Below are 27,209 nucleotides of genomic sequence, written 5' to 3'. Positions count from 1 at the left end.
CCAGCGGACTGAGCGCACACGGGGAAACGGGAAGGGTCCTCTGCCGTCGTCACGGTGAACACAGACAGTTCCGGGGGACGGCGTGAATGGGCCCCCTTCGTGCCTCCGCGTGGGGCCCGGGCGCCCCCCCATCGGCCTGCCTGGGCCCAGACCGCCGAGACCCGAGGCCGCAGCCCGACGCCTCGGCCCCTCGGGCACTGGTCCAGCCTCCCGAGAACTGGCGGGGGGCGGGGCCGGCGGAGGGCGAGGGGCGGGGCTGGGGCCGGGCGGGGCGGGGCCGGCGGAGGGCGAGGGGCGGGGCTGACGAGAGCGAGGGGCGGGGCTAGCGCCGGGCGGGGCGGGGCTGGTGGAGGGCAGAGCGGCGCTGGCGAGGGGCGGAGCGAGGGCGAGGGGCGGGGCTGGCGCCGGGCGGGGTGGGGCCGGCGAGGGCAGAGCGGCGCTGGCGAGGGGCGGAGCGAGGGCGAGGGGCGGGGCTGGCGCCGGGCGGGGCGGGGCTGGTGGAGGGCAGAGCGGCGCTGGCGAGGGGCGGAGCGAGGGCGAGGGGCGGGGCTGGCGCCGGGCGGGGCGGGGCCGGCGGAGGGCAGAGCGGCGCTGGCGAGGGGCGGAGCGAGGGCGAGGGGCGGGGCCCGCGGAGGTCGGCCGAGCAGCTCGGTGCCGCCCCCTGCCGCACCAGACCGGCAGCTCCACCGTCGCGGATCCGCCAGGTCCAGGGCAGGCCCAGGGCTAGGACTGGGGGTGGGGGTGGGACAAAACACGGCCCCAAGGAACCACGACGCGGGACAAAACCCACCCACCAACCTGTGGGGTCAAGGGAGGCTTCAGGAGAAGAGGGGTGTAGTTTCCCGGGGGCTGACAAGCAGGGTGGGCATCTAGAAGAGAGGAGAGGCGAGGGGAGGGAGAGGAGAGACGGGAGGGGAAAAGGAGCGGAGAGGCAACCGGGAAGGGAGTGATCTTGCTCAAGGTCAACAGCTGGAAGCGCGAGACCAGGGCTCGGACCCGGAGCGCCCTGGCCTGATGACACCCCGTGTGGTGGGAGCCACCAGGTGTGAGAAACCTCCTGTCTGAGAAGCCCCCCACCCCCCATTTGGAGTCCTCGCTCCCCAGCCCGTCCCCCGCCCCCAGCAGGTTCTTGCTGTTAACACACACCGGGGTCTGGGCTGCACACGGGGGAGACCATGAGGAGGAGCCGACCCCACGAGGCCCATGACCCCAGGGTCAGACCCAGGGACAGGCCAGGGTGGTGGAAGGTGACAAGGAAGGAAAAGGCAGCTGGTGGCTCAGGGGGTCCCGGGGTCTCTGCTGAAGAGTGCTGCAGCTGGGTGGGGACAAAGGCCCCCGGAGGGTGCCGCCGGCCTGACCTCCCAGGCACCCCCTCCCCCCACCCTTACTCCAGGTCTTTGCACCAGCTCTGAGTTTCAGGCGGTTCCAGGAGGATGTGGGGCTGCCGGGGACAGAGCCGCAGAGGGCCCAGGGCTGCAGGACGGAGGGCCATGGGGGTGCAGGGGTCACTGCTGGCCTCTGAGGAGACCAGAGAAGGAGCCACAGCCAATGCCAGGAAGGAAGGGTGGGAGGGGTCAGTGAAGGAGCTGCGAGCTGGGGGTGGGAAGGCAGAGGGTCCCCAGGAAAGAGGCCAGGGCCCCCAGCCCCCAGCTCCAGGCCGGGCCCAGTTACTCCTGGGAAGGGGTTAAGTGACCTGGGGGTAAACGGCCCCCAGAGAGGCCGCAGCCAGGTGGGGCTTGGACACAGAAGGGAAGCACAAGGGTATGTGGAGGATGGTCCCAGGCCACGGCCACGTTTGAGATGACCTGCTCAGGGCCACAGGGACGTGAGTCAGCCAATGCCCAGCACCCAGGCAAGCCCTGCTGACACTTCTTCTGAGGGCTGGAGCTGGCCGAGGCACGTCTGGGGGCCCCTACAAGCTACTCGCCCACTGGTGGGGACTCGGGGTGTGTGCCCAGCTAGCAGGTCCGGGCCCTGCCCGTGAGGTGCTGGGAGCCACCGGTGGCATGGGCCCCTGGCCCTGGCCCTGAGGCTCAGTGGCTGCGTCCACCCCCTGCCCGCCTGCCTGCTCTGGACCCCAGGCCCTGGCCCCAGCGCAGGGGGGCACGCAAGCCAGTCGCCAATGGTGAAGGGCATTTGGCCCAGCTTACCTCCCCAAGAAGGGGCTGACGGCGTGGAAGGAGCTTGAATTTCTCGCCAGCCACCTCTCCGGCTCAGCATGGCCAGTCTCCAGGAAACCTTTGGGGGAGAGGGCACCGTGATTTCCCAAGTGAGCAGGAGGGAGCTGCCGGTAGCTACAAGTGGCTCAAGCAAGGGAAGAGACTAGAAGGCACCATGTCAGGACTTCTGAGCAGTCTGCCCTCGGTGGGTGGCCAAGCCATGGCTAGGCCCCACTTTCCACCAGCCCAGGCCTGAGACGGGAGCAGCAGTCCACCGCCATGGCCTCCTCGAGTCCATCGGACAGTGTGGTGGCTCATCGTATCACATCCTCATCCAGAGAGGAAAGAGGGACAGGGAAGGCAAGCCTCAGGCACAAGGCCCACAGCAAGAAAACGGGGTCCTGGACCCCCTGCCACCCTGTGGGATGTGTGGTCTTCAGCCTGAGCATCACCCTAGCTGAGCACCACCCTTCCTGGGAGCTGCCTTACCTGGGAGTCACCCTACCTGGGCTCCCATCCTTCCTCTCCTGGGTGCCCTCTTACCTGGGAGCCACCCCACCTGGGAACAACCCTACCTGGACACCACCCCACCTGGGCTCCATCCTACCTGGAGCCGCCCCATGTGGAGCAGCCCCTCCCGGGTGCCGTCTTACCTGAGAGCCTGCTTGTGTGCTGGTTCCACGGGGTCCCGAGCTGCTGCGGCTCCCACAGCGCTTCGCCATCTGGGAAGCAGGTGGGAGAAAGAAGCGGCCTGGCCTGCATGTCCGCCCAGCCCCGTGTGCCCCCCTGGGGGGGCCCTGTCTCCCCGTGGGACACCAAGTCTCCAGGGCAGGCGGGGGCCGGGAGCGCGGCCCCAGGGCGCGGCAACGGGTCTGAGGCCGGGTCCCTGGGAGCCTCCGTGGCCTCCGGCTTGTGCAGCTTGGCCGTCAGCACGTCGATCCGCTGCTTCAGGACACTGGCCATGGACTCCAGAGCCTGCAGCCGCGCCCGCTTGTACTGCAGGTGTGGGGAGCTGGACACGCCAGGCTGCCCGGCCTCGCTGGAGTCCAGGTAGATGCACAGCCCTGGGGACGGGTAGCGGATGGCCAGGGGACCGAGGGGGGAGCTGGCAGGCACCAGGAGAGAGGCACCATCCCAGCCGTCCCGGATGCTTTCCTTCTCCACATTGTCAGGGTGGTTCAAGGCTTTGTTCAAAAACAGGCAGAAGCTGCGAGGGGGAGACGGGGGGGTCAGTCCTGAGCTCAGCAGCACCCCACGTGCATGCAAAACAACATGGCACAGGGACAGCCCCAAGTGCCTGCTCAGGGGGCTGGCGAGACGGGTGGGAGCATCTGTGCACAGGACCCTGCGTCAGCTGGTACAAAGAGCAGGGCGCGCGATACAGTGAGGGGGCCGCAGCCTCTCGCGTGGACGTGGGTGAGTGGGCTCCAAGGAGGGCTCCCTGCCCCAGTTTTTAACATCGAACAAGAGCAGGTAGGCCCATCCGTGCTGCAGGGAGCCAGGGAGGGGCTGCCCTTGGGCGTGGCGGGGGCTCAGGTTCTTGATGGGTGCAGGTGACCCATGACCTGTGTCCTGGCTGCATTTAACTAGATGTCACCTTGAAAGAGTTTAAAAATGCCAGGCTGCCCCCCAGTTCTAGGAATCCAGAGTCTTTTTAAAAATTGTGGTAACATCCATATAACATAAAATTGCTCTGTTTCTGTTAAGCACTAACGCCACAGCCCTGGAAAACTTCAATCTACTTCCTGGCTTTATGAATGTGCATCTTCTAAGTATCTTATCCAAGAGAAATCATACAATAGTTGTCCTTTCTTGTCTGGCTTCTTTCACTCAACAGTATGTCTTTGAGGTTCACGCACGTTGTTGCGTGTATCAGAACTTCATTCTGTGTTACAGGTGAACAATATTCCATCATACATATTCACCACCTTTTGTTTCTCCGTCATCTGTGGATGGACACTTGAGTTGCTTTTGCCTTCTAGCTGTTGTGAGTAAGGCTGCTATGAACAAGGTAATAAGACAAAGTGAAACCAAAGGGAGCCAGAGAGAAAATTCCAGCAGCGAGAAGCCGGGGAGGGGTGTTGGTCCCACCTAGGGGGTAAGGGGATTCAGGACGGGCCACAAAGGGGGCGCTGAGCACAGAGGGAGTCAGCCTGAGGACCCCCCACCCCCACCCTGAGCCTCCAGGAGCAGGGTCCTGAGTGAGCTGTGGGCATCTTGGGGGATCCAGCTCCCCACCCCATCCCCACAGGGTTCCACAGGGTGCAGGAGCCAGGCTGCCCCCACTTGCCACCCCCAGTCGGGAGTCCTTATCGCCCAGCCCCTCACCCAGCAGTGACCACTACAAGCCAGAGGGTGGCTGGCACTGCCCAAGGCCACAGTTCAAGGCCAGGGAACCCCTCCCAAGCCGCCGCGAGGAGAAATGCTGGGAACACAAGCCCCCAGGGAGGGACCAGTGCGCAATGCCCGCAACCCAATTTGGGAGGTCCCCGGAACCGAAATGCCGCTAGGAGCCCAGGGCAGGGGGCCTTCTGGAAAGGTGCTCTGGTTCCATTAAAATACACGGAGTAAAAAACAGACGGAAAATAAGAAGTGTTGGTAAAGATGCGGAAAAATAGGAACACTCCGCGTTGCTGGTGGGAATGTAAAATGGTGCAGCTGCCGTGGAAAACAGTCTGGCGGCTCCTCAGAAAGTTAAACATAGAATCACCATCGGACCCAGCGCCCCGGCGCCTAGGCTCACACCCAGAACTGAAGGCAGGGACTCGGGCAGATACTGTACACCCGTGTTCACAGCGGCCTTACTCACAACAGCCAAAAGGCGGAAACAGCCCATGTCCATCCACAGACGGAGAAACAAAAGGTGGTAAATACGTACGATGGAATATCATTCAGCTGTAATGAGAAGTGAAGCTCTGATACATGCAACAACACGGATGAGCCCTGAAAACATCACGTTGCGTGAAAGAAGCCAGACACCAAAGGACAAATGTCATGTGATTTCTCTTGCATGGAATACTAAGAAGATGCAAATTCATAGAGATAAAGCAGAATAGTGGTTTCCAGAGGTGGGGGGAAGAGGATGGGGAGTTATTGCTTAATGGGTACGAGTTTCAATGTGGGGTGCTGAGAACAGTCTGGAAACAGACAGCAGTGAAAGTTATACAATATTGTCAATGTCCTTAATGTCACAGAATTTTCCACTAGAAAATGGTTAAAATGATCTTTTATGTTATATATATTTTACCACAATTAAAAATAAGTAAAACTATATATATATATATATATATATATATATATATATATTTTTAAGGAATGAAATTCTGAGACACATAGCAACACGGATGAGCCTTGAAGACATCAGATCCAGTGAAGTAAGCCAGACACAAAGGCCACACACTGTATGTAATTACATTTATATGAAATGCCCAGATTAGGAAACCCGCGGAGCCTGAGGGGTTGGGGGAGGAGGGGCCGGGAGCGACTGCTAATGGGGAGGGGCTTCCTTTGGGGGGCTGTTCTGGAACCTGACAGGTGGTGTTTGCACAGCGTCGGGAATGTACTAAATGCCACTGAAGTCTAGCTTTTAAAATGGTTAATTTCTTATGTGAATTTCACCTCGAAAAAAACAAAGCACACGGCGGCGAGCACGCGCTCTGGGCGGTGCTGCGGGCCGCGGGGGAGGCGGGCGGGGCCCAAAGACCCAGGACCCGCCGTCAGCCCGAGGCCCCGCCCACCGGCGCCCCGCCCTTCTCGAGGCCCCGCCCCACGAGCGAGTGCGGCCCACATCGCCCCGCCCACCGCGAGGCCCGCCCACAAAGCCACGCCCTCCGCGAGGCCCCGCCCCGGAAGTGCGCCCGGGGCCCCCGGCACCCACCTGCCCTGCGCCTCCTGGTCTCCCAGCACCACGCCGGAAGTCACCTTGCTCCACTCCAGCACCGGGGAGTCCGGGCTGCTGGTGGCCTCCGCGCCCTAAAGTGGGAGGGAAGCGGCTCACACCCCGCCTCGAGGCAGGGGCCTCAGGCCGGGCCCCTCGGAGCGCGCAGGGCCTGGGACCCCTCCTGCCCGGCTGCCCTCTGGGGTCGCCTCGCGCCCAGGGAGGCCCTCCAGGCCCGCCCCGGCCCCGCACGCCCCGGCGGGCACCCCAGCGCGTACCCCGGACGGCGCGGGCCGGGGCACGAAGGTCACGATGCCGGGGGCGGTGCGGGAGACCACGGGCGCGGCCCTGCCGTGCGCGGCCTCCCTCTGCGGCCGCAGGACCTCGCGCAGCCGCTGCTCCCTCTGCTCGCGCGCGCGGGCGGCCGCCGCCTTCTCCTCCAGGACCTGGCGGTGCCGGGCAGGCGCGCCCTGCGGCAGGAACTCCCGCTGGGCCTCGGCGCTGTGCGGCTTGCCCGGGACGGACCGGGGCTTCCGGCAGGACGCCAGCCCCTCTTCCTTCTCCTTCTTCCTTCCCGGGGGGCGCCCGGCGCTGCCCCCGCCGGGGTCCGGGGCGCCCGTACTCTGCGCCACGGAGGCGCTGCAGGGCTGTGGGGCGGGGGCGCTCCGCCTGTCCGCGGGGCTCCATGGGCTGCGAGCGGGGGCGTCCCAGTCCTCAGACGGGTCCCAGGCCGTGTCCAGACGGGAGACCTGCCCTGCCGAGGCGCTCCAGGGCCGCTGCGGCCGGGCGGCCGGCCTCCCCTGGGGGCTCGTAGGGCGCTGGAAGGGGACGTCCCGTCGTTCAGCCGCCCAGGCCCACCGCGGGGAGTTCTCCCATGGCGCCGAGGCGCTCCAGGGCTGCCGGGCAGGCAAGCTCGAAGCCCCCTCTAGAGGGGGTCCCTTCCCCGCAGTCGTGGCCCAAGGCCTTTTGGAGAAGGGGACCTGCACACTGGGGGTGCTCAAGGAGCCCCACTGTCTCCACGCGGCCGGGTCCTGCAGCCGCAGCTTCTGCCGCCCGGGCTCAGTCCTTTGCCTGCGGAGGGGGTCCTGGGCCAGTTCCAGCCCGGCCTGGATTTGCTGGCGGAGGTCTTGCAGGATGGACATGGCGTTCTCGATGGTGGCCGGCGGGTCCCTGGAGGCCTGGCTGAGGGCGAGGGTAGGTGCCTGTGGGTCGCTGCAGGTGGAGGCCGGGCTGCGCGTCCGAGCGGGACCCGGCCGGCCCTCGGCACCTTGAACTTTCTTGCTGTCCCCTGCAAAGACAGTCAGGGGCGGAGCATGAGAGGGGCACGGTGGGGAAAGGCACAGCCGGCTGGAGGGCTTGGCAGCCCCAGGAGGGGAGTCGACAAGGGGACTGTGCAGCCCTTCCCTCCAGTGAGTGCCCCTTGGCCTCTGCACTCCTGACGGACACACAGATGCAAGCTGAGGGCGGGTACCACATGTGAGCGACACAGCAGTGCCCAGGCACCTGGCACAGACTGCCCCTCTGAGGGCGGCAGTGACGGGGTGGGTGGCAGTGCCCATTGGGGATCCCATCCTGCATTCCGTAAGGCAGGGTGGCTAACGGCCGGGCTCCGCCTCCCCAGGAGCTCCCTGAGGCTACTTTCCTGAGGCTTTTAAAAATAATTATTTCCCCAAGTCCCCTCTCTGACAGCGGATTTGGAGACATTCAGTCAAGTCCCCGCAGGCCGATGTCCCGTCCTTCCCAGATGGAGTGGAGACTCCCCGTTTCCCCCTTCAGCCCCCCACTCCCCCAGATGCCTGAGCGGAGGGCACGAGGCACCTAGTTCCACGGCGGGGGCCGGGTCTCTCCAGGGTGCCTTGCTCTGGCATCTGGGGGGAGCGGGAGGGGGCCTGAGCAGTGACCTGACCAGAGCTTGTCCTTTCCTCCAGGCGGAAACGCCAACCACCTTGGGATCTTAAACAGAGAACACACGCCCACATGTCCAGGGAGCCCGCACCCCCGGAGGCTGGGCCAGATGGGAGGGAGGTGGGTGCCCACACCCTGGGGCCAATTTACACCACTCCAGAGGGGCTGGGGGGGGGGACAACACGTCACGCCCAGGCACCTCATGGGGCTGGACCCTCGGCATAGCGGGTAAGAGGGGCCGAGTCTCTGGATGGACTTGGGCAAGGGACTAAGTTCTCTGAGCTTTGGTTTCTTCTTCGGTGAAATGAAAATAAAAGCTTCTCCACGGGGCTGTGTCAGTGAAACGTGGACCTGGCACGCCATGGGCACCCAGTAAATTTCACCAAGGACGGCAGCGAAAGCCGTGATGGGGCTGGGCCCGCAGTGCTGGGCCGGGAGCCTCTGCACATCAGGGCTCGCCCCGGGGAGGAGACAGGCCACGCTGCAGCCACCCTTTGCGCTGAGGAGGAGGAAACCGACTTGTTTCTAAACAGCGGGTGTCAGCAGCCCCTGGGGGGGGGGTGGTCAATGAAGACCCCCAGGCTGGCAGCAGGAGGGTCCTGAGCTTTCTTTAATAACTGGTATCACATAATAAACATCATTTATCAAGGTTTTATTTCATAATCACAGATTACACTTGCCAACGCCAACATGGGCACCACCGTCCTCACACACCCATTCCCAAGGGCCCCCCATTCGCTCGCACGCCTGCCCAGCGGGCCCTGGCATGCCTCGGCCTGGGAGGCCAGCGCAGGGCGGGAACGGCGGGTGGCTGCGACACATGGGCCACTCCATGCGGCCAGGCAAGACCTCCCCCCACCACAGGGTCTGCCACACGGCACCTCACAGCAGGGACCACTGAGGATGTCGCCAGGACGGGCAGCCAGGAGGGCTCCGAGACCCCCACTCCCACATACACGCCCGGACACGGCACCCCCACCTGGGACTGCTCTGACCCCAGCACCCTCAATTACAGGCCTGGAGCGGCCTCTCCCCTGGGGCCCTCTCTCTGCCAGGCACCCCCACAGCCAAGACCCCCAGAACCACACCCCCTGCTCCAGACCACTCCAGAGGTGAAGAGCATGGTCTCTGGGTTTAAATCCCAGCTCTGCCACTCACTCGGCCAAGTGCCTTAACCGCTCAGTGCCTCGGTTTCCCCCCCTGTAAAATGATGAACATGTCTAACAGCACCCCCCCCCCAGGGTCACCATCGCTGTAAGAGTTGAGCCCAGAAAGGGGTCAGGGTGGAGTCAGAGGCCAGGCTGCCCCGCTGGCCACTTCTGAGTTTGGGGGGTAGGCGGCGGGGGGGACCAGTGGGGTTGGGCTACCCCAGAGAGGGGCTCGGCCCTGGCCCCCTCCAGCTGTTCCACTGCACAAAGCTGGCGTGACCCCCCCACACTGGAATGCAGCACTGGACCCAGGACCTGCTGGGTGGACAGCTGGGGGGGGTGCCGCCTGCCAGCCAGGCCCTCCCAGCGACACCCCTGCATCGGGGGTGGGGGATGCACACGGCCCCTCCCCTGCTGGCTGCTCAGCTGCCCCGTGAGCCTGCCAGAGGGGATCAGGTAAATAAATGGGTCCTGATGGACACATTTTTTCCTCCCGCCGAGCAGTTTAACAGCAATTAATTTTTTTACGAGAGGATTTTTAATCTGTGGAAATGGATTAAGTCCCAAAGTGCCCTGTCAAAGTTCCGGGGCCAAGGTAATCTATGATAAAAAATGCAAAGTGAGGTGATACAATCTGAAATTAAATATCCGGCTTCATTTTCCTTCGGCCGGATGGATGAATATTTTATAACTATTGTGATTTAATTTTTTGTTAACTACAGCAGATTTCTAATTCATCCAATTCCCAAGTCCGGTGGCTCTGACCTCTGACCGCGGACTCATCTCTCCTTTGCCCAGCTGTGACTTCGCCCCTGACAGAAACTAATGACCGGCCCCGAGAGGGCGGCGCGGCGGTTACGATGATGGATACGGCCCCTGGCGCGCCCTTCTGGCCCCGTGTCAGGCAGCAAGGAGGTCGTTTTTCAAGCGAGCCGTTAAAATAAGACAAACCAAAAAGCTGGGGGAGGGGGGAGATGAGGATGCAGAAAATTTATGTTTTATGCATTTTCGGAGGACCTTCCGGACCACCTTGGTGCTCCCCGGCGTCCCTTTGTGCCACCCACCTCGGGTTGGCTTGCAGGTTTTCCTGCCCCTCCTGCTGAATACTCACGCCCGCTCGGGGCCCCGCGGCCCTGCCTGAGCCTCTCCTCTCGCTCGAGTGCCAGCTGCTGAGCGTGGGCGAGGAGCCTCTGCGCTGTCCGTGGACAGAGCCCACGGCACCCGCTCCCCATCTGAGGGCCCTCAGGTCTGTGCTCTCAGGCTGTGGGGGAAACTGAGGCACAGGCTGAGCAGGAGCAGCTTGTGAGCAGCATCCCAGCACTGCCTCGGCAGGTAGGGTGCTCCCCACCTGGGGCGCCTGGAGATGCCCCACCACCCGTGGGCCTCTGTGAGATGCCCAGGTAAGCACAGGGGACCCTCCCAAGGAAGGGCCCAGCACGGCCGTGCCCTGGCTCAGCTGCAAACCAGAAGCAAACCCGCCCACCCATGAGGGGAGCGGAGAGGGTTAGAGGGACTGATGCCTGCAGAGGGCACGGTACAGAGCCGGCCCCTGGCTAGGACACAGGGCCCAACACCGAAGCTGATGGCCGAGAACATTCTAGAAGAAATCCCTGGAGGAGCCGCCAACTCCGCCTGCTTTCCTCTATCCATCCCTGTCCACACACACATGTGCACATCCGCCCCTTCCTTGGGACCATCCCCAGGCTGGGCGGTGGGGTCCTGCCACCAACACACAGCTCTATCCCTCAGACGAGATTCCTGGACTGGAAACAATAAGATTCTCACTTAACAGGACTTTCTTGGGACAGTTCTTTGAAACTGATCCTCACACAGATGCCCCCAGGTCCCCAAAGCTGTTGGACAGCGTGGGACCCAGCCCCAGCCCTTTCCTTCCACCGAGAGCAGGTGTGAGAATGATGTTCTGTGCCCGCCGTCTGCATTCCAAACACAGACCAGGCTGGAGAGGGAGACGCAGTGCCTCCACCAGGCTCCTCACGCTGAACGTGGCAAGACTGCAATGCAACAGCTCGCTAAATGACGCCGGGTAACAAAGGAAGCGGCACTCCCCCTCTGACCCAGACAAACGTGCGCTACTGCCGTTAGGGAGAGTAAGCGCCGAATGCACGTTGAAGTGCGGCTGCAGAGATCCGTGTCACGGAGCCTCTCCACCAGAGGGATGTGTGGGCTGTCACGCCCAGCTGTGCCCCTGCACGGGCTGGAACCCCCCACTCTCCGGTGGTGGCTGAGGTCCCCCAGACGCATGCCACACAGCCTTTGAAACTGGGCTTCCTCCGTGCAACGCAGACCGTACTCCACCCCCAGCCCCATGCCCTGCTGATCCCAGATGCCACGGAATCCTGTGCACGGCAGATGCGAAGCCCACCCACTTCCCTGGTGAGCCAGGATTGTAGAACTGTGTCCCCAGACCCTGCCTGGCCCCCAGATTACTCAACCTTACCTTTGCTTTTCGCAGCTCTTCTCAGGGAGGGCGAAGTGGGTGCCTTCTCTTTCTTGCAGGAACAACTTTTGGTCCTTTTGCCTTTTCCCCGTGGAACTTCAGCAGAGAAGAGGAAAGGGCAGGGAGGGGGTGAGCAGGGGCATGGCTTACGGGGGCTGCCTCACTCCCGACCCGGGCATCTGGGTAGACGGCGACCCTGGGCTGTGAGGCACGCTGGTGCTGCACCCACTGGGCCGAGGAGACATGTCCCACACCCCCCAGGGCCCTGCGTGAGGGCCACCCTGGGGAGTCTCCCCTGCCAGGTCCAGCAAGGCCGCCTCTGTGCACTCCCACCCTCCCTTCCACGTCTGGCACCAGCCCCCCTCCGGGCTGGCTGCCCCCCAAGCAAGGAACCCACTTCTCGGGGCTCATAATGTTTGTTGAGCAAATAAATGACCACATGACCCAGCCCACAAGTGAACACAAGTCACCAGCACGTGGTGGCCGGCTGCACCGAGTGTGGGCCTGGGCTACGGTGAGGAGGGGCGAGTGCGGGAGCCAAGGGGCCGTGGCACCCCGACACAGGGACCCTGAGTGGGCGGAGGTCACCCAAAGTCCCAGAGCATGTGCAGGGCTGTACAGAGCAGAGGCAGCTGGCCCGCTCGTCTTTCTCCCGCTTCGTTCGGGCCACTGGTGTCTGTCCGTGGCTGGGGGTGGGTGCTGTGTCTGTGAAACCCCCAAAAGCTAACGGGCAAGTGAGCTGCATGGGGGGGGGGTGGTGGGCCTGCCGTGTCAGGTTGGGGGGGCCAAGGGGGAGGCTTGTGGAAAAACTCTGGCCCAAAGGACCCCCCAGGCCCAGGCCTCCAGAGGGCTACGAGGCCCAGCCCCTGACCCTCCCCAGCCCCTGGGCCTCCGATGCCCAGAATCCAGTGGCAGGAAGGACCTGGAGACCAGAGGGCACCAAAACCACAAGGAGGAAGTGTGAGCGTCAGAGCTGGGGGCCGACAGCTGCCCACCGAGGCCGTGAGGCCTGAAGACCACAGATGGGCCCCCGTGGCCTCCTGGGGCAGCCCCTGGGCCCCAGGCAAGGACGAGGGAGTAGTGACTGGCTTGGGACGGGGCGGCTGGGAGAGTTCTGTCCCTGGCCTGAGTCGGGCGGCCCCCAGCACCCTGCAGCCCCCTCCCCTGCAAATACACCTGGGGGGGGTGTCGACCACCTCCCTGCCACCCAGCTCCCGCTGCAACATCGGCCGTGACGGTCCTCGGTCCTCGGGGCTCCTGCTCCCACCTCGTCCTCCCCCGCAGAGCCTCGGCTCCCCCTGCCACAGCCCCTCCTCCGCTCTTCCCCGGGGCCCCCAGAGCCCGCAGCAGGCGCCCGCCCTGGTTTCCTTCCTCTGCCCTGTCCCTGCCCGGTAAGCAAGGGGGGCCTGCGGAACCCGAACCCGCCGTCCCTCCCTCCAACGGATCCCTCGCTGCCCTGGATAAGGGCCAAGCTGCCTGGCACTGACCCTGGCCCCAGGGGCCCAGGGGCGGCTCCTGTCCACCCCCCAGCCTCTCCCCTCCCGGGTGCCAAATGAACGAGGGAGCAAAGCCCTGGCAGTCGCCTTGGCCCTGAGCCCTTCCCCACCCAGCTGGGGGTCTGCGGCTCACAGGGAGACTCACATCAACCCGGCAGGGGCGACTGAGGCACAGGCGGGAGGGTCTCCCACCAGCAAGGACTGCGAGGGCCTTGGGCCCTGCCCCACGCGGCAGTCAGGGAAGATCACCCATTTTCTGCAGAAGGGCTCTCAGCCAGGAGACACCCCTGCTCAGCCCCCCACCCGGCAGGGTCTGCCTGGATTCCCTCCCTGAGGTGGAGGCAGCCTGCAGAGAGTTAGAACGAGGGCTCCAGAGAATGCCAACTTCCTGGCTGGGGGTCCTCTCTGACCCTCAGTGTCCTTGTCTGTGAGTGGGGATCATAATGGAGCCCACTGCGTGGGGCAAGTGAGTAGCTGCATGAAGCGTGCTCGGTCCGGCACCCATGCCACCCGCACTGCGGCCCAAGGATCTGACCCCGACTGCAGAGCCACTCACCTGAAGCCTGGCGCCGGGGGCCGTGGAAGGGCTCGATCCCCTGGCCGGGGGACGCCTTCTCTTTGACTCTGCTCTCAGCCGCCCTCTGGATGCTGAAGCCTGGAGCAGGGTGACCAGAAGGGGCAGCGTGGGAGAGAGAGTCAGTGAAGTGTCAAGGGAAAGCTCCTCACTGGCAGCACGTCAAAGCTTTAAACCCGGGGCCTCTGGCCGCCCCATGTCTGGGACTGCGTCCCGTGGGGTCCACCCGGACCCGTGCCCAGTTAAGGTGGGAAGCAGCTACGGACGTGTCGCTGTCGTGGGGTGAAGCGTCTGAGCCCGGGGCTCGTGGGACAAGTCGGAGGTACTCTGGGCACCCCCAGGCTGGGACACCAACCCCGGGGGCTCATAGGGCAGGTGAGGCAGCAGGAGAGGTTTACGCAGAAAGTAACAGAAAGGTGCACTCCAAACGGTAGCCAGGGCTGGTGGGTTTGGCCAGAGAACACAGACGATTTTTATCGCATACTTTTTCTTTTTTGTTTTAGTTTGCCAAAGCTGCTGTGATAAGAACCGATTGCATCCTTTTTGCTCATCTACACTTTCTAAACATCCTACAATAAACAAGTACTGCCTTCCTCGCTGACACAGAAAATGAAGCTATTGCTTTAAAAATACAAAAAGAAGAAAGCGTCTCTCGCACCTCCTTAGAGAAGACTTAAAAGCCCTTCAACAGGGAGCAAAGCCACAGGGCTGGGTCTCCCCTTGTGGTCCCAGCGGGAAACTGAGGTTCGGATATTTTTTAAATGACCACTCCCGCTTGCAGGAAACAGTCCATGTCTTTCCCATATAGGAAGCAGCTGAAGGGCTGTGATACCACACAGGCTTTTTGGGGTGCTGCTGGCCTGAGCCCTCCCCAGCCGGACGCTGCCTCCTGCCGGCCTAGAGCCTGAGTTCCCCGAGGCTGATGGCTCAGCGCCGGCCCTGGCACGGCTTCCAGGCCCGTCCGTCTCCCCACCGCGCCATCCTCTGGCTTCCTCTCCTGCCCGCAGTGCCTGTGCCCTGCTGTCACAGGCTAAATGTGTCCCCCCAAAAGTCACGTCGAAGTCCTAGTCCTGCAAAACTGGCGAGGGTGACCTTATTTGGAAATAGGGCTGCGGGAGGTGGGGTCTGTTACGATGAGGACCCCAACTCCAGCAACTGGTGTCCTCATCAGAAGAGGTGACCCAGACAGACCCGGGGATGGCCGTGTGACAACGGAGAGAGGGAAACGTGGCAGCTGCAGCCGAGGGACGCCGAGGGTGCCAGCCAACCCCAGATGGCAGCGAGGCCAGGAAGGAGCCCCCCATGTGTGTCAGAGGGAGACCCCTGACTTCAGCCTCCAGAAGTGGGAGACAACACACTTGGGTTGTATTAAGCCCCCCAGGCCTTGGCACTTTGCCACAACAGCCACGGGAAGCGGAGACCCCTCCCCACGCCATCTCCTCCCATGATCACTTATGTACCCGTGAAACCCGCGCCAACGCACCCTGTCTTGGACTCCCACCCCCACTCCACTCCACTCCCTGGGCCGGGAACCCCTCCTGGTACCCTGGGGACACCTTGGCCACTGGCCTGGGGTCTGCCACACGCCACCCCCCTCTCTGTGCAGCCGTGCCCCCCTCCCGCCCCTCGTGGGCAGAGGCGCCACTGACCTGGGTGTGCGGGGGCCGGGGGGGCCTGTGCCGCCCTGCGGACCTTCCTCTGGGGCGCCGGCCAGGAGGGTCTGCATAGGCGTGAGGCGCTGGAAGGCACCGAGGTGCCCAGGGAGCCACAGCTCGCCTGCCAGCGTGCCTGCGCCCGGATCCGGTCCCGCAGCCGCTCCAGCCGGGGGTCGCTGGTCCTGGGCTGCCGTGGGGGCCCCCGCACCGGGGGGGGCCTCTCCTGCCAGGGCCTGCACGACTCATGGCCCCCCGAGCAGCCGGACAGGCGGCCTGATGACACCAAGCTGTCCCCGTCCCTGGCCTCCTCGCTGTCCGACGGGGCCTCGCCTGGCTGCCAGGAGGACTTGGGCCACCACAGGGAGGCCACGAGGCCAGCCTTGGCTGCAGGAGGACAGAGCATGCCTTCCCTTGGGAGAGAGAAGCAGGGCGAGGGGGTCAGGCGCCAAGGCCTGGAGGCACGCAGCATAGCACTCCAGACTCATGCTCCCCCCTTTTTCTGTTTCAGCGAGCCCCCAGCCTGAAAAAGGATCAGGATTTGGATAAAAAGCCCCAAGCAGAGGAAGGTGGGCAGCGTCTGTCTGCTTTCCTGGGCCCAAAGCCGGATATCCTTGTTTTACAGATGGGGAAATTGAGGCTCAGGGCGACCAGGCCACCTGTCCAAAGGGGCATGCATCTGGGCTGGGAAGGGGATCCAGCACCCTGACCCCAAGCCTGTGCTCCTCGCATGGGCTTGGTGCCCTTCCTGCAGGGGGCCATGCCATCCCCCACTCCACGCTGTGCCCGAGGCCCTGTGTAGTGACCCCTGGGCCGTGCTCGGCAGACACTACCTGGGATGGGCACTGACCCTCCTGCCCGTGGGTCCCTCCAGGGTCCCGATGGAGGATGGGCACTGCCTCCGGCCATCCTTGGGACAGAGCTGGAGCGTGTCCAGCAGGCAGGTGGGGGGCACGCCCATGGCCAAGGTAGAGGGTGCGGCTGCAGGGCTCAGGGTGGTGAGCCCCAGGGGCGGCCCCCGGCCTCCAGCCCCGTCCCAGGGGTCTGCCGTGATTTCACATGGCAGCCTCGTGGTCTAGCTCCCTGCAGCTGTCAGCGCCCAAGACAGGGCTGGCCGCCGACCTGTCCGGGATGCCAGCCTGAGCAGGTCCTCAGGCCCCAGGCATGCCTTCGGGACAGTCATCGAAATGGGGTGGGCATGGAGGGCCGCCTGTCCTGGGCTGGCCACAGCCTTGGGGGCCTCCCTGGTGAACTGCCTCTGGGTGGGAGAGAATTCTGGATGGGCTGGTGACAGCATAATAACCCTGTCACTCAGCGACAACTCAGCCTCCAAGCCTCCCAGGGCCCAGGCAGCACCCCTCCCCAGCTCCCCAGTACCAGGGCTGATGGCTGTGCTGAGCTGAGTGGGCCAAGCTGGGGGTGTCCAGGAGGAGGCAGGGGGCTGCAGGGGGCTCAGCAGGGCTCAGGTTGGCCAAGGAGGGGTCTGGGTTGGGGCTTAAGCCAAGGCGGGTGTCAGGCTGGGAGCAGGTACAGGAGGGAGAAGGGGGAGGTGGCCTGGGGCAACGTCCCAGCAGCAGGAGTGCTGAGGGCTGAGTCCTGACATTCTAACATGGAAACATCGATGCCACCACCCCGCTTCTCTGGGCTGGCTCAGGGGAGATGGGCACTGGCCTCTCGGCCACCCTGGCTTGTGCTTGGGGCCTGCCTGCCAGGGCCTGTGGGAATAGTAGCCCGAGGCAGCAGACACCCTAGTGCCAGGCGCTCCGGAGTTGCTTCCTCGGCCCCCACGCTCTAGGGAGGGCATGTGGCCCATCCAACCTCCAAGGGGTTCCCTGTCACCTTTGCAGCGGTCCTGTGGGGCGTGTGGGGGTGAGGACACGGGCACTGCCGTCAGATGGCCCTGGGCCCAGTGTGGCCCCCGGGGAGGGGTATGGGTTCTGGGGTCCGGCAGAGCCGGGTTTGAAGCCCAGCCCTGCCCCAGCTGCCAGGGTAACCTCGGGCAACGGGAGACCCCCTGCCCCACCCCGGCTCCCGGGCATCATGAGCACTTGGTGAGTTCACTTCCACAGCAGGGGCTGGGCGCAACCTGGGCAATCGTCAGCGTCAAGCACATTCTTTGTATATTATTGTTAACACTGTTTTTAGAACAGCCCCAAAGCTGCTCCCTCCTTATCATGTCCAGAGAGAAGGGTCTGTAGCCAAGGACCCCTGGGTCCAAGGCAGGCCCGGAGAATGGAGCGCTATTCTCAAGGCTTACTCCACAAAACCTTCCTGGGAAACAAGGGGGCAGAGGGTGGCAGACAGCCATCTGAGCCCAGCTCCACACCGGCACAGGGCACCAGGCACAGGCCAGGGGGGGCCTGGCCACCGGCAGACATAGCCACGCTTGTCCGAGGATGGGGTCAGAGCCGCCTGCAGCCACCGAGTCCTTCCCCCTGGTCCACCCTCCCATCCACCTGTCCAGAGGGCAGGAGGGGAGGGGAGTCCCCAGAGGCTGCCTGTGGGTGGTGAGGACATCTCCTGCCTGGAAGGTGCCACCTCTCCATGAACCAGTGCGGGTCCCTCCCTCCCCTTTGCTCGGAGACCCTTGGGCCCGGTGACGGGCAGGGCTTGCCCCAGCTCATCACGCCTCATGGTCTGGATGACGTACCTCTGCGGCCAGGTCCCTCTGCCGGCTCCGTGGCCACCATCAGGCTCTGCCCCGTCCTCTTGGCCGGTGATCCTGTCCTGCCCAGGCTTACCAGCCCCACTGGGGATGTCTCCCGGGGAGGCTGAAATTGATCAGAGGGGGCCTGTGTGCTTCTTTATGACACTTAAAAAGATCAGCAGCCCCAGGGGTTTCCTGCAGGGGCTGCAGATGGGGAAACCCTGGAGATTCAGAAGAAGGTTCCAGAACTTTCCAGGCCCTTCCAGTATATGCTGCAGGGAATAAGCAGGTTCCTTGGACCAGAGAGATGACACCTCCGATTGTACATGGGTTGCAGGTAGCCCTTGGGGTGACAGGCCTTGGGGTGTCACGGGAAGTTCAAGGGGGTGGGGTCAGGTGGCCACGGGCCATCCACATCACCCTCGGAGCCTGGATGACCAGGAGGTGACATGTGAAGACAGCTCTATTTCAGGTTTCCTTCTGCCCCCAAAGCCCCTCCCCAGAGCCTGCAGAAGCGTCAGGTCAACCCCACCCACCCCCGCAGAGGTGGGCAACTTTTCAGAGGGATCCCCTGCTCCTGCCAGGCCTTCAGGCCCCAAATCAGGAGACATCCGGAAGGGAGGAAGGGCCCGGCCGTGCAAGCAGCAGAGGTGGGAGCCGCCCACGAGAAGCTTCCCCTAACGGGGCTCGCTGGCTCTCGTCTCCCCGTTAGCGGGAAGCCCGCGCAGGCATCGGCGTCTGCACTCCTCCCGGGGAGACGGGGAAGGCCGCGACGGTGGAAACGCGTTACTGTCAATAAAGGCAAAATTACGGAAACAGATGCGCGGTGGATGTGAAAAGAAAACCAAGCAAGCAGCAGCGCGGCCCGGGAGCCAAGCCCGCTCGGAGCTCAGGCTGGGGCCTCCGTGGCCGGAACCCCGCTCCAGGGCAGGAGACCCTGCGGCACCCGCGCCGCCGCCGCCCCGCCGGCCGACACGCCCTCAGTTGCGCCGCCAACGCCCCGCCCACCGACCCGCCCTCCCCGCCCACCGACGCCCCGCCCACCGACACGCCCCCAGTTGCGCCGCCGACGCCCCGCCCACCGACACGCCCTCCCCACTCCGCCAACTCCCCGCCCACCGACACGCCCCCGTCGCCGACGCCCCACCCACCGACACGCCCTCCCCCGCGCCGCCAACTCCCCGCCCGCCGACACGCCCTCCCCACTGCGCCAACTCCCCGCCCACCGACACGCCCCCCGCCGCCGATGCCCCGCCCACCGACACACCCCCACCGCCACCGCCCGCCGACACGCCCTCAGTTGCGCCGCCAACTCCCCGCCCGCCGACACGCCCTCCCCGCGCCCGCCGACGCCCCGCCCACCGACACGCCCCCGGTTGCGCCGACGACGACCCGCCCACCGACACGCCCCCCCGCCCCGCCGACGACCCGCCCACCGACCCGCCCTAACCTGCCAAGGGAGCAGCGTCTCTGAGCTGGGTCTGCAGCGGGAGGCGGGGGCGGCAGGCACCCAGAAGGCCGCTGGTTGGGGTTCAGCCCGGCAGCACCCCCTCGCCCTGGCACCCCGGCCCGCTGCGCCCCGCTGGCCCACGGCTTCCACGCCCGGCAGAGTCACTCACCAGCCCCCAACCCCGTGCGCCAGTTCCTGCAGGCTCTCCCTCCCCCAACAACCTCGTTGCTTCCTCTTTGTCACAGGTTGTGAGGTGACCCCCGGCACCTGTGACAGGAAGGAGGGTGGCGAGCGGGAGGTGGGACTAGTTAAAAGGAGGCCAGACCAGAGTGGGGGCCCTGGGTCCAGTATGACTGGGCTCCCTAGAAGAAAACGTTCGGACCCGGCCACACAGGGGCTGAGGAAGATGGAGGCAGGGGTGGCGGGGCAGCCCCAAGCCCAGGGCACCACCAGAAGCCGGAGGAGGTCCCGAGGGAGCGCGGCCCAGGCAACACCTCCACGTGGGCTCCTGGCCTCCAGTGAGTGTGGTTTCAAGCTGCCCAGTTTGTGCTAAGCCCGGCTCAGTGAGGGGCCGAGCAATGGCCCTCTGGCTCCGGCCCTTTGCCCCCTGCTGCAGCCCCCTGCCTCCCTCTAGCTCTTGCATCTGCTCCTGCTCCAAGTATCACCTTGGACGGCACCTGCTCTGGGAGGACAGCTCCTTGAATACCTGCTCTGTGCAGGTGGGTTCCTGGAGCTGCCCCCACCCTAGGAGGTACCTGTGCCCTCTTCTGCCTCCCCCACGGGGCTGGGGACTCCTCCAGGGCAGGAGGTGGCCCTGCTCACAGGACACTCTGCAAACACTCACATCTATAGGGCTAAGTCAACCAAGCCCCCGAGCTGGCCGGGCACTGTGCTAAGACTTGATGACTTCCAGCGCACGCCATCCCTAGCAGTCTCTGTGAGGGGCACAGTCCCAATTGAAGCTCAGAGGCCTGGCAGGGTCAGAAGTGGGCGTGCCTGGCACGCTGGCCCCTACCACATACCACATCCCAGGAGGGACACAGCCCCTGAGCCCCCATATGGTGGTGGGGTGCTCTCGGCAGGGACGAGCTGGCCCGAGCAGCACGCAGAATCAGCTGCTTGTCTTCTGCCCGCCTGGCCAGGCAGTGGGCGCAGCGGTCAGGAGCCCCGACTCCCAGCCATGGCCCCGTGTGCCCGGAAGCACTGCCAGTTTCCAGCTGGTGGCCTCAGGCAAGTTGTCCAGACTCTCTGGGCATCAGTTTGCTCATCAGGAAAGTGGGCAGCACATCAGCCCCACTTCACAGGCCTCTTGCAAGGCTAGAAGACACGTGGACTAGAGGACACTGGGGTCTGGGGCCTCTGGCCTGACCCACAGGGCACTTCTGCCAGGCCCAGGCAGCCAACCCGGAGCCCACACTGCCTGCCTGGGCCCTGGGCCCTTGCCTGGCTCCACAGGTCCAGTGGGGACCCCCTGGGGCAGCACCCCTGCCCCTCGGTGCCACCAGGGGCTGCTCTTTCCTAGGCAGCCAGGCACCCCACACCCCCAGCCGGCTGTGACAGTGGAAGGCCCAGCAGCGCCCATCTGTGGTGTATGCCACAGCCTCGGTGGCAGCTTGGCGGGCAGCAGGGCGGGGAGGGGCTTCCTTCTGGAATCTGGCAGCGCCTCGGCTCTCATTAGCGACGCTGTTTACTTCTCACCGCCTCGCCCCGGAACGGCAAACCCCGCGCAGGCCCAGGCAGGCTCGGGGGACGGATGCAGCCGGGGGCGACGGAGAGAGAGGCTGCCACGCCCCCGGCGCTGCCACAAAGAACTCGGCAGTGGCACCGCCAGGCTCAGGCCTCGATGCCACCGCTCGGCCCCAGCCGGGGGCCCTGTTCCCCCCGCCCCACCCCAGCTTCAGACAGACCCTAACTGGACTGCACCCTGCTGAGGACCCAGCTGCCGTCAAGCCACACTCTGAAGTCATGGGCAGTGGGGTCTCCAGGCTCTGGGGCTTGAGGGTCCAGAGGGAAGCACCTACCGCAGCCCCAGCTCTGTGGGGCCTGGTGCAGGCCTGGGCCACCTCGAGGGGGAAGGACATGCAGATGACAGGGGCCGGGCCAGCAGCTGGGGCTGCCAAGGGGTCTGAACTCCGGCGACCCCACCAGCTGCTCCCCAGGGAAACCAACGGATGCCCTGGCTGCAGGGGCCCCTTGGAGACTGGGCCCCACGGAGCAGATGCAGGGGCGGGAACAGGGTAGCTTAATAGCCAGGGATTTGTGGGAGAGCGTTGGGAGGAGGTGCTGTGGGGGACACCAGATGGCCGAGCAGAGAGCAAGAACGTGCTCCGATGTCTCCATCCGCTAGCGTCGGCCGCTGCAGACAGGGGCTCGGGGACAGAGGGCATTAGGGGATGAAATCCCAGCTGCCACGGCCGCCTCCCACGTCTTGGGCCAGTGCCTGAAAGCCCCCTTGGCCACTCATCTGAGAATCAGGCAGGATCCCCCCGTCCAATAAAACCTACCTGCCCACAGGCCGCACAGGGCACCCCCAGCCCCAGACAGGTCCAGGAGCCCGAGCCAGACCAGGCCATGCAAGTCAGAGAGGGGGTCAGCGAATTCTGCCCCCTCCCCCCATACCCTACAGTTGCTGCTCAAGCCCCAGGGCCGGGCCCAGCCCCCTCCGGGTCCTACCCACCCCACCCACCCGCCTGGGTGGCCTCCTCCAAGGCTACAGCCAGCGACACGTGACCTGCGGTGGAGCCGGCCACCCCACAGGGCGCCTCACGAGGGGCCAGGCCTGCGCCCAGCAAGTTGCCCGGGTGACCTCGGGCCGCTCGTCACAGCCCCCCAGGAAGGTCCTTGGCCTCAGGCACACAACCGCGAGAGGCAGAGCAGACCCCGGTCCCGCCCCCCGCCCCCCGAACCAGGGGAGCTGAGAGCAGCCGCGGCCAGGGCGCCTTGCCACCCGGCAACCCCTGACATGGAAATGCTTCCCAGGAGAGGGGCCTGTGCGGACAGAACCCCAATCCCGAGACAAAACCATCCTCAAGGGCTCAAGTGGGCACCCAGGGGCCATGGCTTTGGGGAGCATGGCCGAGGGGCTCCTTGGGTGAGCTGAACTCTGACTCCCGCTCTCTACGTCTCCAATGGGAGCCCTTCCAGCAGTGGGCTTGGCGCAAGGAGCCCCGGCCCTCTGCTCCAGGGGATCCGCTGGAGGGTGTGCTTGCCGAGGTGGGGGCCCTCCAGCCAGGGCAACCTCTTCCCACCCCCGCCATTGTCATGCTAATAGGGAGCAAGCTCAGGACTTGCAGCCTGGGCCAAATGCAGAACCCAGCGTCACCCCCACTTGACGTAAGGGGGACACTGAGAGACAGATGGCAAACGACGGCCCAAGTTCATTAGATGCTCTAGTGCCTGGGCCACTCGGCCTGACCTGAGCCCAGGGGTGGGGTGCCCATTGGGTGGGGTCCTGAGCTTGGAGGCTGGGTGGCCCAAAGGGTGGGGTCTGTGAGTGGGGTCCTGAGCCCAGAACAGTGTGCCCCGTGGGTGAGGTCCTGAGTTGAGTGGTGGGGTGGCCCAGTGTGTGGAGTCCAGAAGTGGGGTGGTCCAGTGGGTAGACCCCTGGCAGGACCCCACTCCCAGGGGCAGCCTCGTTTTGGCTCTGAGACCCCAGCCCTCAGATGGAGCCCCCGGAGGGGAAGACTCCTCTCTCCGGGAGAGCAGCTTGTGGGTGGGGGGTGCCTAGTCGCGCAGGGCCAAGTCCGTGGAGAAGGACAGGCCAGGACCCTCCCCCATGGGCCCTGCCCGCGTCCCGTCCTCAGGTACTCACTAGCAGGCAGGCCCCGGATGCCCCTCTCCACCGGAGGTCGCCGGGGGGCAGCCATGGCGCGCAAACCCCATGCACAGAGCGCGGGGCCCCGCAGCCAGGTACGCAGGGAGGACGCGCGCTGCTCCGGCGTTGCCAGAGAAACCCCCGCGTCTGCGCCGGCTCCTCCTCCTCTTCCCCACCTCGCAGAGCCCCCGGGGACCTGGTGCCCCGCCCGCCACGCGCTGGGGACCTCACCTGCGTGCCCCGCCCCGACCCTGGGGGGGCACACACCTGGGTCGCTCTGAGCCCCAGCCCGAGGGAGCAGGGTGGGGAGGGGGGAAGGGTGTCGGGCACTTGCCAGCACCCCCGCCGGGGCCTGCCCTCCGCCCTGACACCCGCCCCCGCGTGAACCACAGCCAGTGCCCCTGTCCCTGGCAGGCTGCCCGGTAGCCACCAGCTGAGCCAGCTCAATGGGGAGTGGGCCTGGTTCCAGCACCGCCCTTCTTTGAAGCACAGGTGACCCCTGGGACATGCACACCTGGAGATGAGCCCCTCACCCCGCCTTGCGGGACAGCGCCTTGGTGAGGAGGGCAGAGGGAGCCGGCAGTGTGGCCACCAGGTGTCCCCTTTCCGTCCACCTCCAAAGTGACCAAGCGGTGGATGCAGGTGAAAGTGGCCAGCCCCGAGTCCCTGAGTCCCCATCTGCAAACGCCCCAGAGCCAGCAGCTCCACAGAGACAGGTCCCACTGGGGCCAGGGCTGGGGGCGCGGTGCCCAGGGTACAGGGTCTCCTCCGGGGGTGATGGAGATCTACCCTGAGCTAGATGGTGCGCAAGATTGGGGGCTAAATGCCTCTGAGTTCTTTTAAATGGTTAATTTTCTGTCATGTGAATTTCACCTCAATAAAAAAAAATTTTAACTACCGCCACAGGCAAAGCCAGGAGGTCATTGGAGCTGGGCAGGGGTCACCCTTGGGGAGGTGGTGGCTGGGACCGCATGCTGGATCTCTGGGGCTGCTCTTTCCCCTGCACCCCATACACTGCAAAAACAGCTTTCCACCCAGGGGCGCTGACCACTGTGGAGGGTGGGGCTGCTGTCCCCTCTCCCGCCGAGCCCCAAACGCGGGCGCCTGCCACACCCGGAGCCCCCTTGGGGACCCGCTGTCTGTCTGACCTGTGCAAGCCCAGGTCCCCCCAGCACGCGCGGTCAGTCGTGGGAGGCGCCAGCAGGTGGCGCCATCTCCCCAGCCATGATGGGGGGCGGCCAGCTCAGGGGCACCGTGGCCTTGGGCCTCTGCATCTCCAGCCGCCCGTCAGCCCACCCCAAGGAAGAGGCATGCTCCCTGCCCCCCCCAAAAAACCCCACTCTAAATTAAAACCAGTCTTTGCCAAGAGATTCCTCTCGGTGCTCTGGAGATTAGGGTCTCTCAGATTCTCAGGGGTGCCCCTGCCCCCTGGAGGCCCCTGGGGAGCTGCCGACACTGTCTACAGAGAGCAGGGGGCCTGCAAGGGCCACCTCAGATGAGAGCTGGGCTGCCCCGGCAGACACTGGAGGCCGCTCCCCTCGGGCAGCCTGCAGCTCTGCTGCCACCGCTGTGTGAGCTGCCCAGATACCCCTGTTGAGGGCTGAGGCTCACCCCCAGGGGTCCTTCCCACATGGGGTTCGGGTGTGGTCAGTCCTGGGGACAGAAGTGGACACCATCCCCCAGTGTTACAGGATGATGTCCCCTGGCCCAGGGCCAGGCTCAGAGTCTGGTCCCAAGGAGGGCCTGTCAGGAGGAGACAGAGTTCCTCACTCAGAATTTCCAGAAACTTCCCAACTTGCATCTCCCCATGTCTACCCTGAATTGGCAAAACGAGGCCTGAAGAAAGGGGTCCCCACGTTCCCTCCCAGGGGGCCGCTGCAGCAGTTCACTGTCTGACTCAGCCCTCCCTGCCATCCAGCCCCTCCCTCAGGGGCTCCCGGAGCTCCCAGCCGTGCTGCTGTCCTCTTCGGGGGCCCGGGCCCGTGCAAAGGCCGCATAAGAGAGAAGGGCCGGGGGGCCCTCCATGTGGAGTTCTGGAGACCTCAGATCCCCAAAGCACTGTGAATAAAACAAGTTAAATTTTTGTTGTTAAAGACAAGTGTTGGTGTCAGTAAGTCTCAGAGCCTCCGAACAACAGCTCCCTCACCCCGAAAACATGACTCAACCCCACCACCCAGCTCACACCCCTGTACCTTCCGGCCCAGGCCTGGCACCCCGGCTGCACCCACTGTGACCCCGCAGCAGCTGCCCTGCCCAGCCCCTCTGCCTCTGCTGCGTCCACAACGACCTGCAGCAGCAGGGAGACAGCAGCACAGCCACCCCTCAGCAAAGGGCCGGGGGGCTGTGGGCGGCAGCGGTGGGCCTGGATGAGATGGCTGGTGTTAGGGGGTGAACTGTGTCCCCCAAAAAGGCACATTGAAGTCCTAACCCTGGTCCTGAGAATGTGACCTTATTTGGAAATAGTGTCGTCACAGATGGAATTAGATATTAAAATGTGCTCAGCCCGGAGCAGGGGGTCCGTTAATCCAATATGACTGGGGTCCTTACTGAGGAGAAGATTCCGACACAGGGACAGACAGACACAGACGGAGGCAGCTGTGCAAAGACGGGAGAGGCAGAGCCTGGAGCCACGTGACTACAGGCCAAGGACGGCCGAGGACGGCCAAGAATCGCCAAGGGCCATCAAGGGCCACCAAGGATGGCCAAGGGCTGCCAAGGATCACCAGCGAATGCCAGGGGCTGGAAGAGGCAGGCAGTGTCCTCCCCCGGGACCTTCAGAGGGAGCCTGGACCCCCGACACTTGGTTGTGGACTTTCGGCCTCCAGAGCTGGGGACAATGAGCTTCTGCCGTTCAGAGCCACCCATTGCAGGCACTTGGCTCCGGCAGCCCCAGGATGCGGAGACGGCTGGAAACTCGCTCTGAGCCAAGAGAAAGAGGCCGCGGGGTGTTCTGTGGCCGGCGCAGGGTCCTGTCACCGGGGATTTCCTCTGAAATTGCATGGCTCCTCTCACCTCTGTCCCTCCACACTTGGCCGCACGGACGGATGGACAGCGCCGACTGCCTGGCACCCCCAGGGCATGCGGGGCATCAGACAACGATGGCAGCATTGAGAGAGGCCACCCCACTTTCTCCCACAACCCTTCCCTGCTGGCAGGCTCCACAAACCCGAGGGAGCGGCCCCGGGGCCTTGTTCAGGAGCCTCCCCCAGGCCCCTTTCCTGCCAGACCCGGCCCCCAGGGCACAGCCAAGCGCCTGGGCTCTTTGCAATTGCAACCAAACCCTCCAAGGAGCCTTCCTCGGTGTCCACAAAAGAGGGGGCACTGGGGACTCCGGCAGCCTGAGGTTTTCCTCAATGTGGGGAAGTGCCCCGGGGCTGCTCTGGCCCTGAAACGGCTCAGGAAAGCAGGTCCCATCCACCCTCCCCGTCGGCAGGTCAAGAAGCCACAGCTGTGCAGTGCTCCCCCAGCCACGCTCTAACCAGATGCAGTGGGCTGCGAGGGGCTCCCCTCCACCAGGCTGGGGGCAAGGGGACGAGAATGCATATATGTATTTGAATTTTTATCAAAAGTGTTCTTGCAAGCCAAATAATTCTATAGGGCTTTTTACAAAAAACAGTGCTCTCTTTTCTCCTTCCCAGAGGCAAGCCTTTTCAAACTTCTAGTTGGTTCTTTTGGTGTTTACCTTGTGTTGCTAAATAGCACACTTTTATTGCTGCTTCTTGATTTTTAGTTTATGCATTTCCCTGTGGCCTCCCCTCTCCAATCAGCCACCACATACACACACACACACACACACACACACTGCACCTCCCCCATCCTCCCACCAGAAATATATCCAACTTTAGCAAAATCAGTATTTGGAGTTTACACGAAAATGCTGTTTACAGCTGAGCTGCGCAGTAGTCTATAAATAGTTTTTCCTCTTTTTTTTGTTTTCCCTGGAATCTGGACATTTTTGTACTTATGGCTAATTCAACCCCAGGTTCTCTTCTGTGTGTCTAAATCTCCTCTTTACATGCTGTGATGGGT

General features: G+C 64.1%; 1 protein-coding gene across 10 annotated transcripts in view; it reads right to left on the bottom strand.

Annotated features, from left to right (window-relative positions):
* CCDC187 (coiled-coil domain containing 187) overlaps positions 1 to 23,306 on the bottom strand; it is a 54,864-nt gene extending 31,558 nt beyond the window's left edge. For 8 of the 10 annotated variants that reach the window (XR_005210630.1, XR_005210629.1, XM_037797301.1 and 5 more), the window contains exons 1-9: positions 23,178 to 23,306; positions 17,920 to 18,040; positions 15,267 to 15,682; positions 13,600 to 13,698; positions 11,548 to 11,643; positions 6,315 to 7,324; positions 6,037 to 6,131; positions 2,813 to 3,366; positions 2,151 to 2,238 (exon numbers count right to left, since the gene is read on the bottom strand). Coding sequence is in view for 8 of the 10 variants with exons in the window: in XM_037797301.1 (XP_037653229.1) it covers positions 2,151 to 2,238; positions 2,813 to 3,366; positions 6,037 to 6,131; positions 6,315 to 7,324; positions 11,548 to 11,643; positions 13,600 to 13,698; positions 15,267 to 15,682; positions 17,920 to 18,040; positions 23,178 to 23,232 (2,534 nt within the window). In the remaining 2 variants the exon portion in view is untranslated. Of the gene's footprint in view, positions 1 to 2,150; positions 2,239 to 2,812; positions 3,367 to 6,036; positions 6,132 to 6,314; positions 7,325 to 11,547; positions 11,644 to 13,599; positions 13,699 to 15,266; positions 15,683 to 17,919; positions 18,189 to 18,727; positions 18,833 to 23,177 lie in introns of those variants that run through there. The other 2 variants (XM_037797307.1, XM_037797308.1) reach the window with 2 other exon arrangements.
* Positions 23,307 to 27,209: the final 3,903 nt, after the last annotated feature.

This window comes from Choloepus didactylus, chromosome 10, assembly GCF_015220235.1.
Source record: "Choloepus didactylus isolate mChoDid1 chromosome 10, mChoDid1.pri, whole genome shotgun sequence".
NCBI classification, from domain to species: domain Eukaryota; kingdom Metazoa; phylum Chordata; class Mammalia; order Pilosa; family Megalonychidae; genus Choloepus; species Choloepus didactylus.
This window is presented reverse-complemented; position numbering and strand designations above follow the sequence as displayed.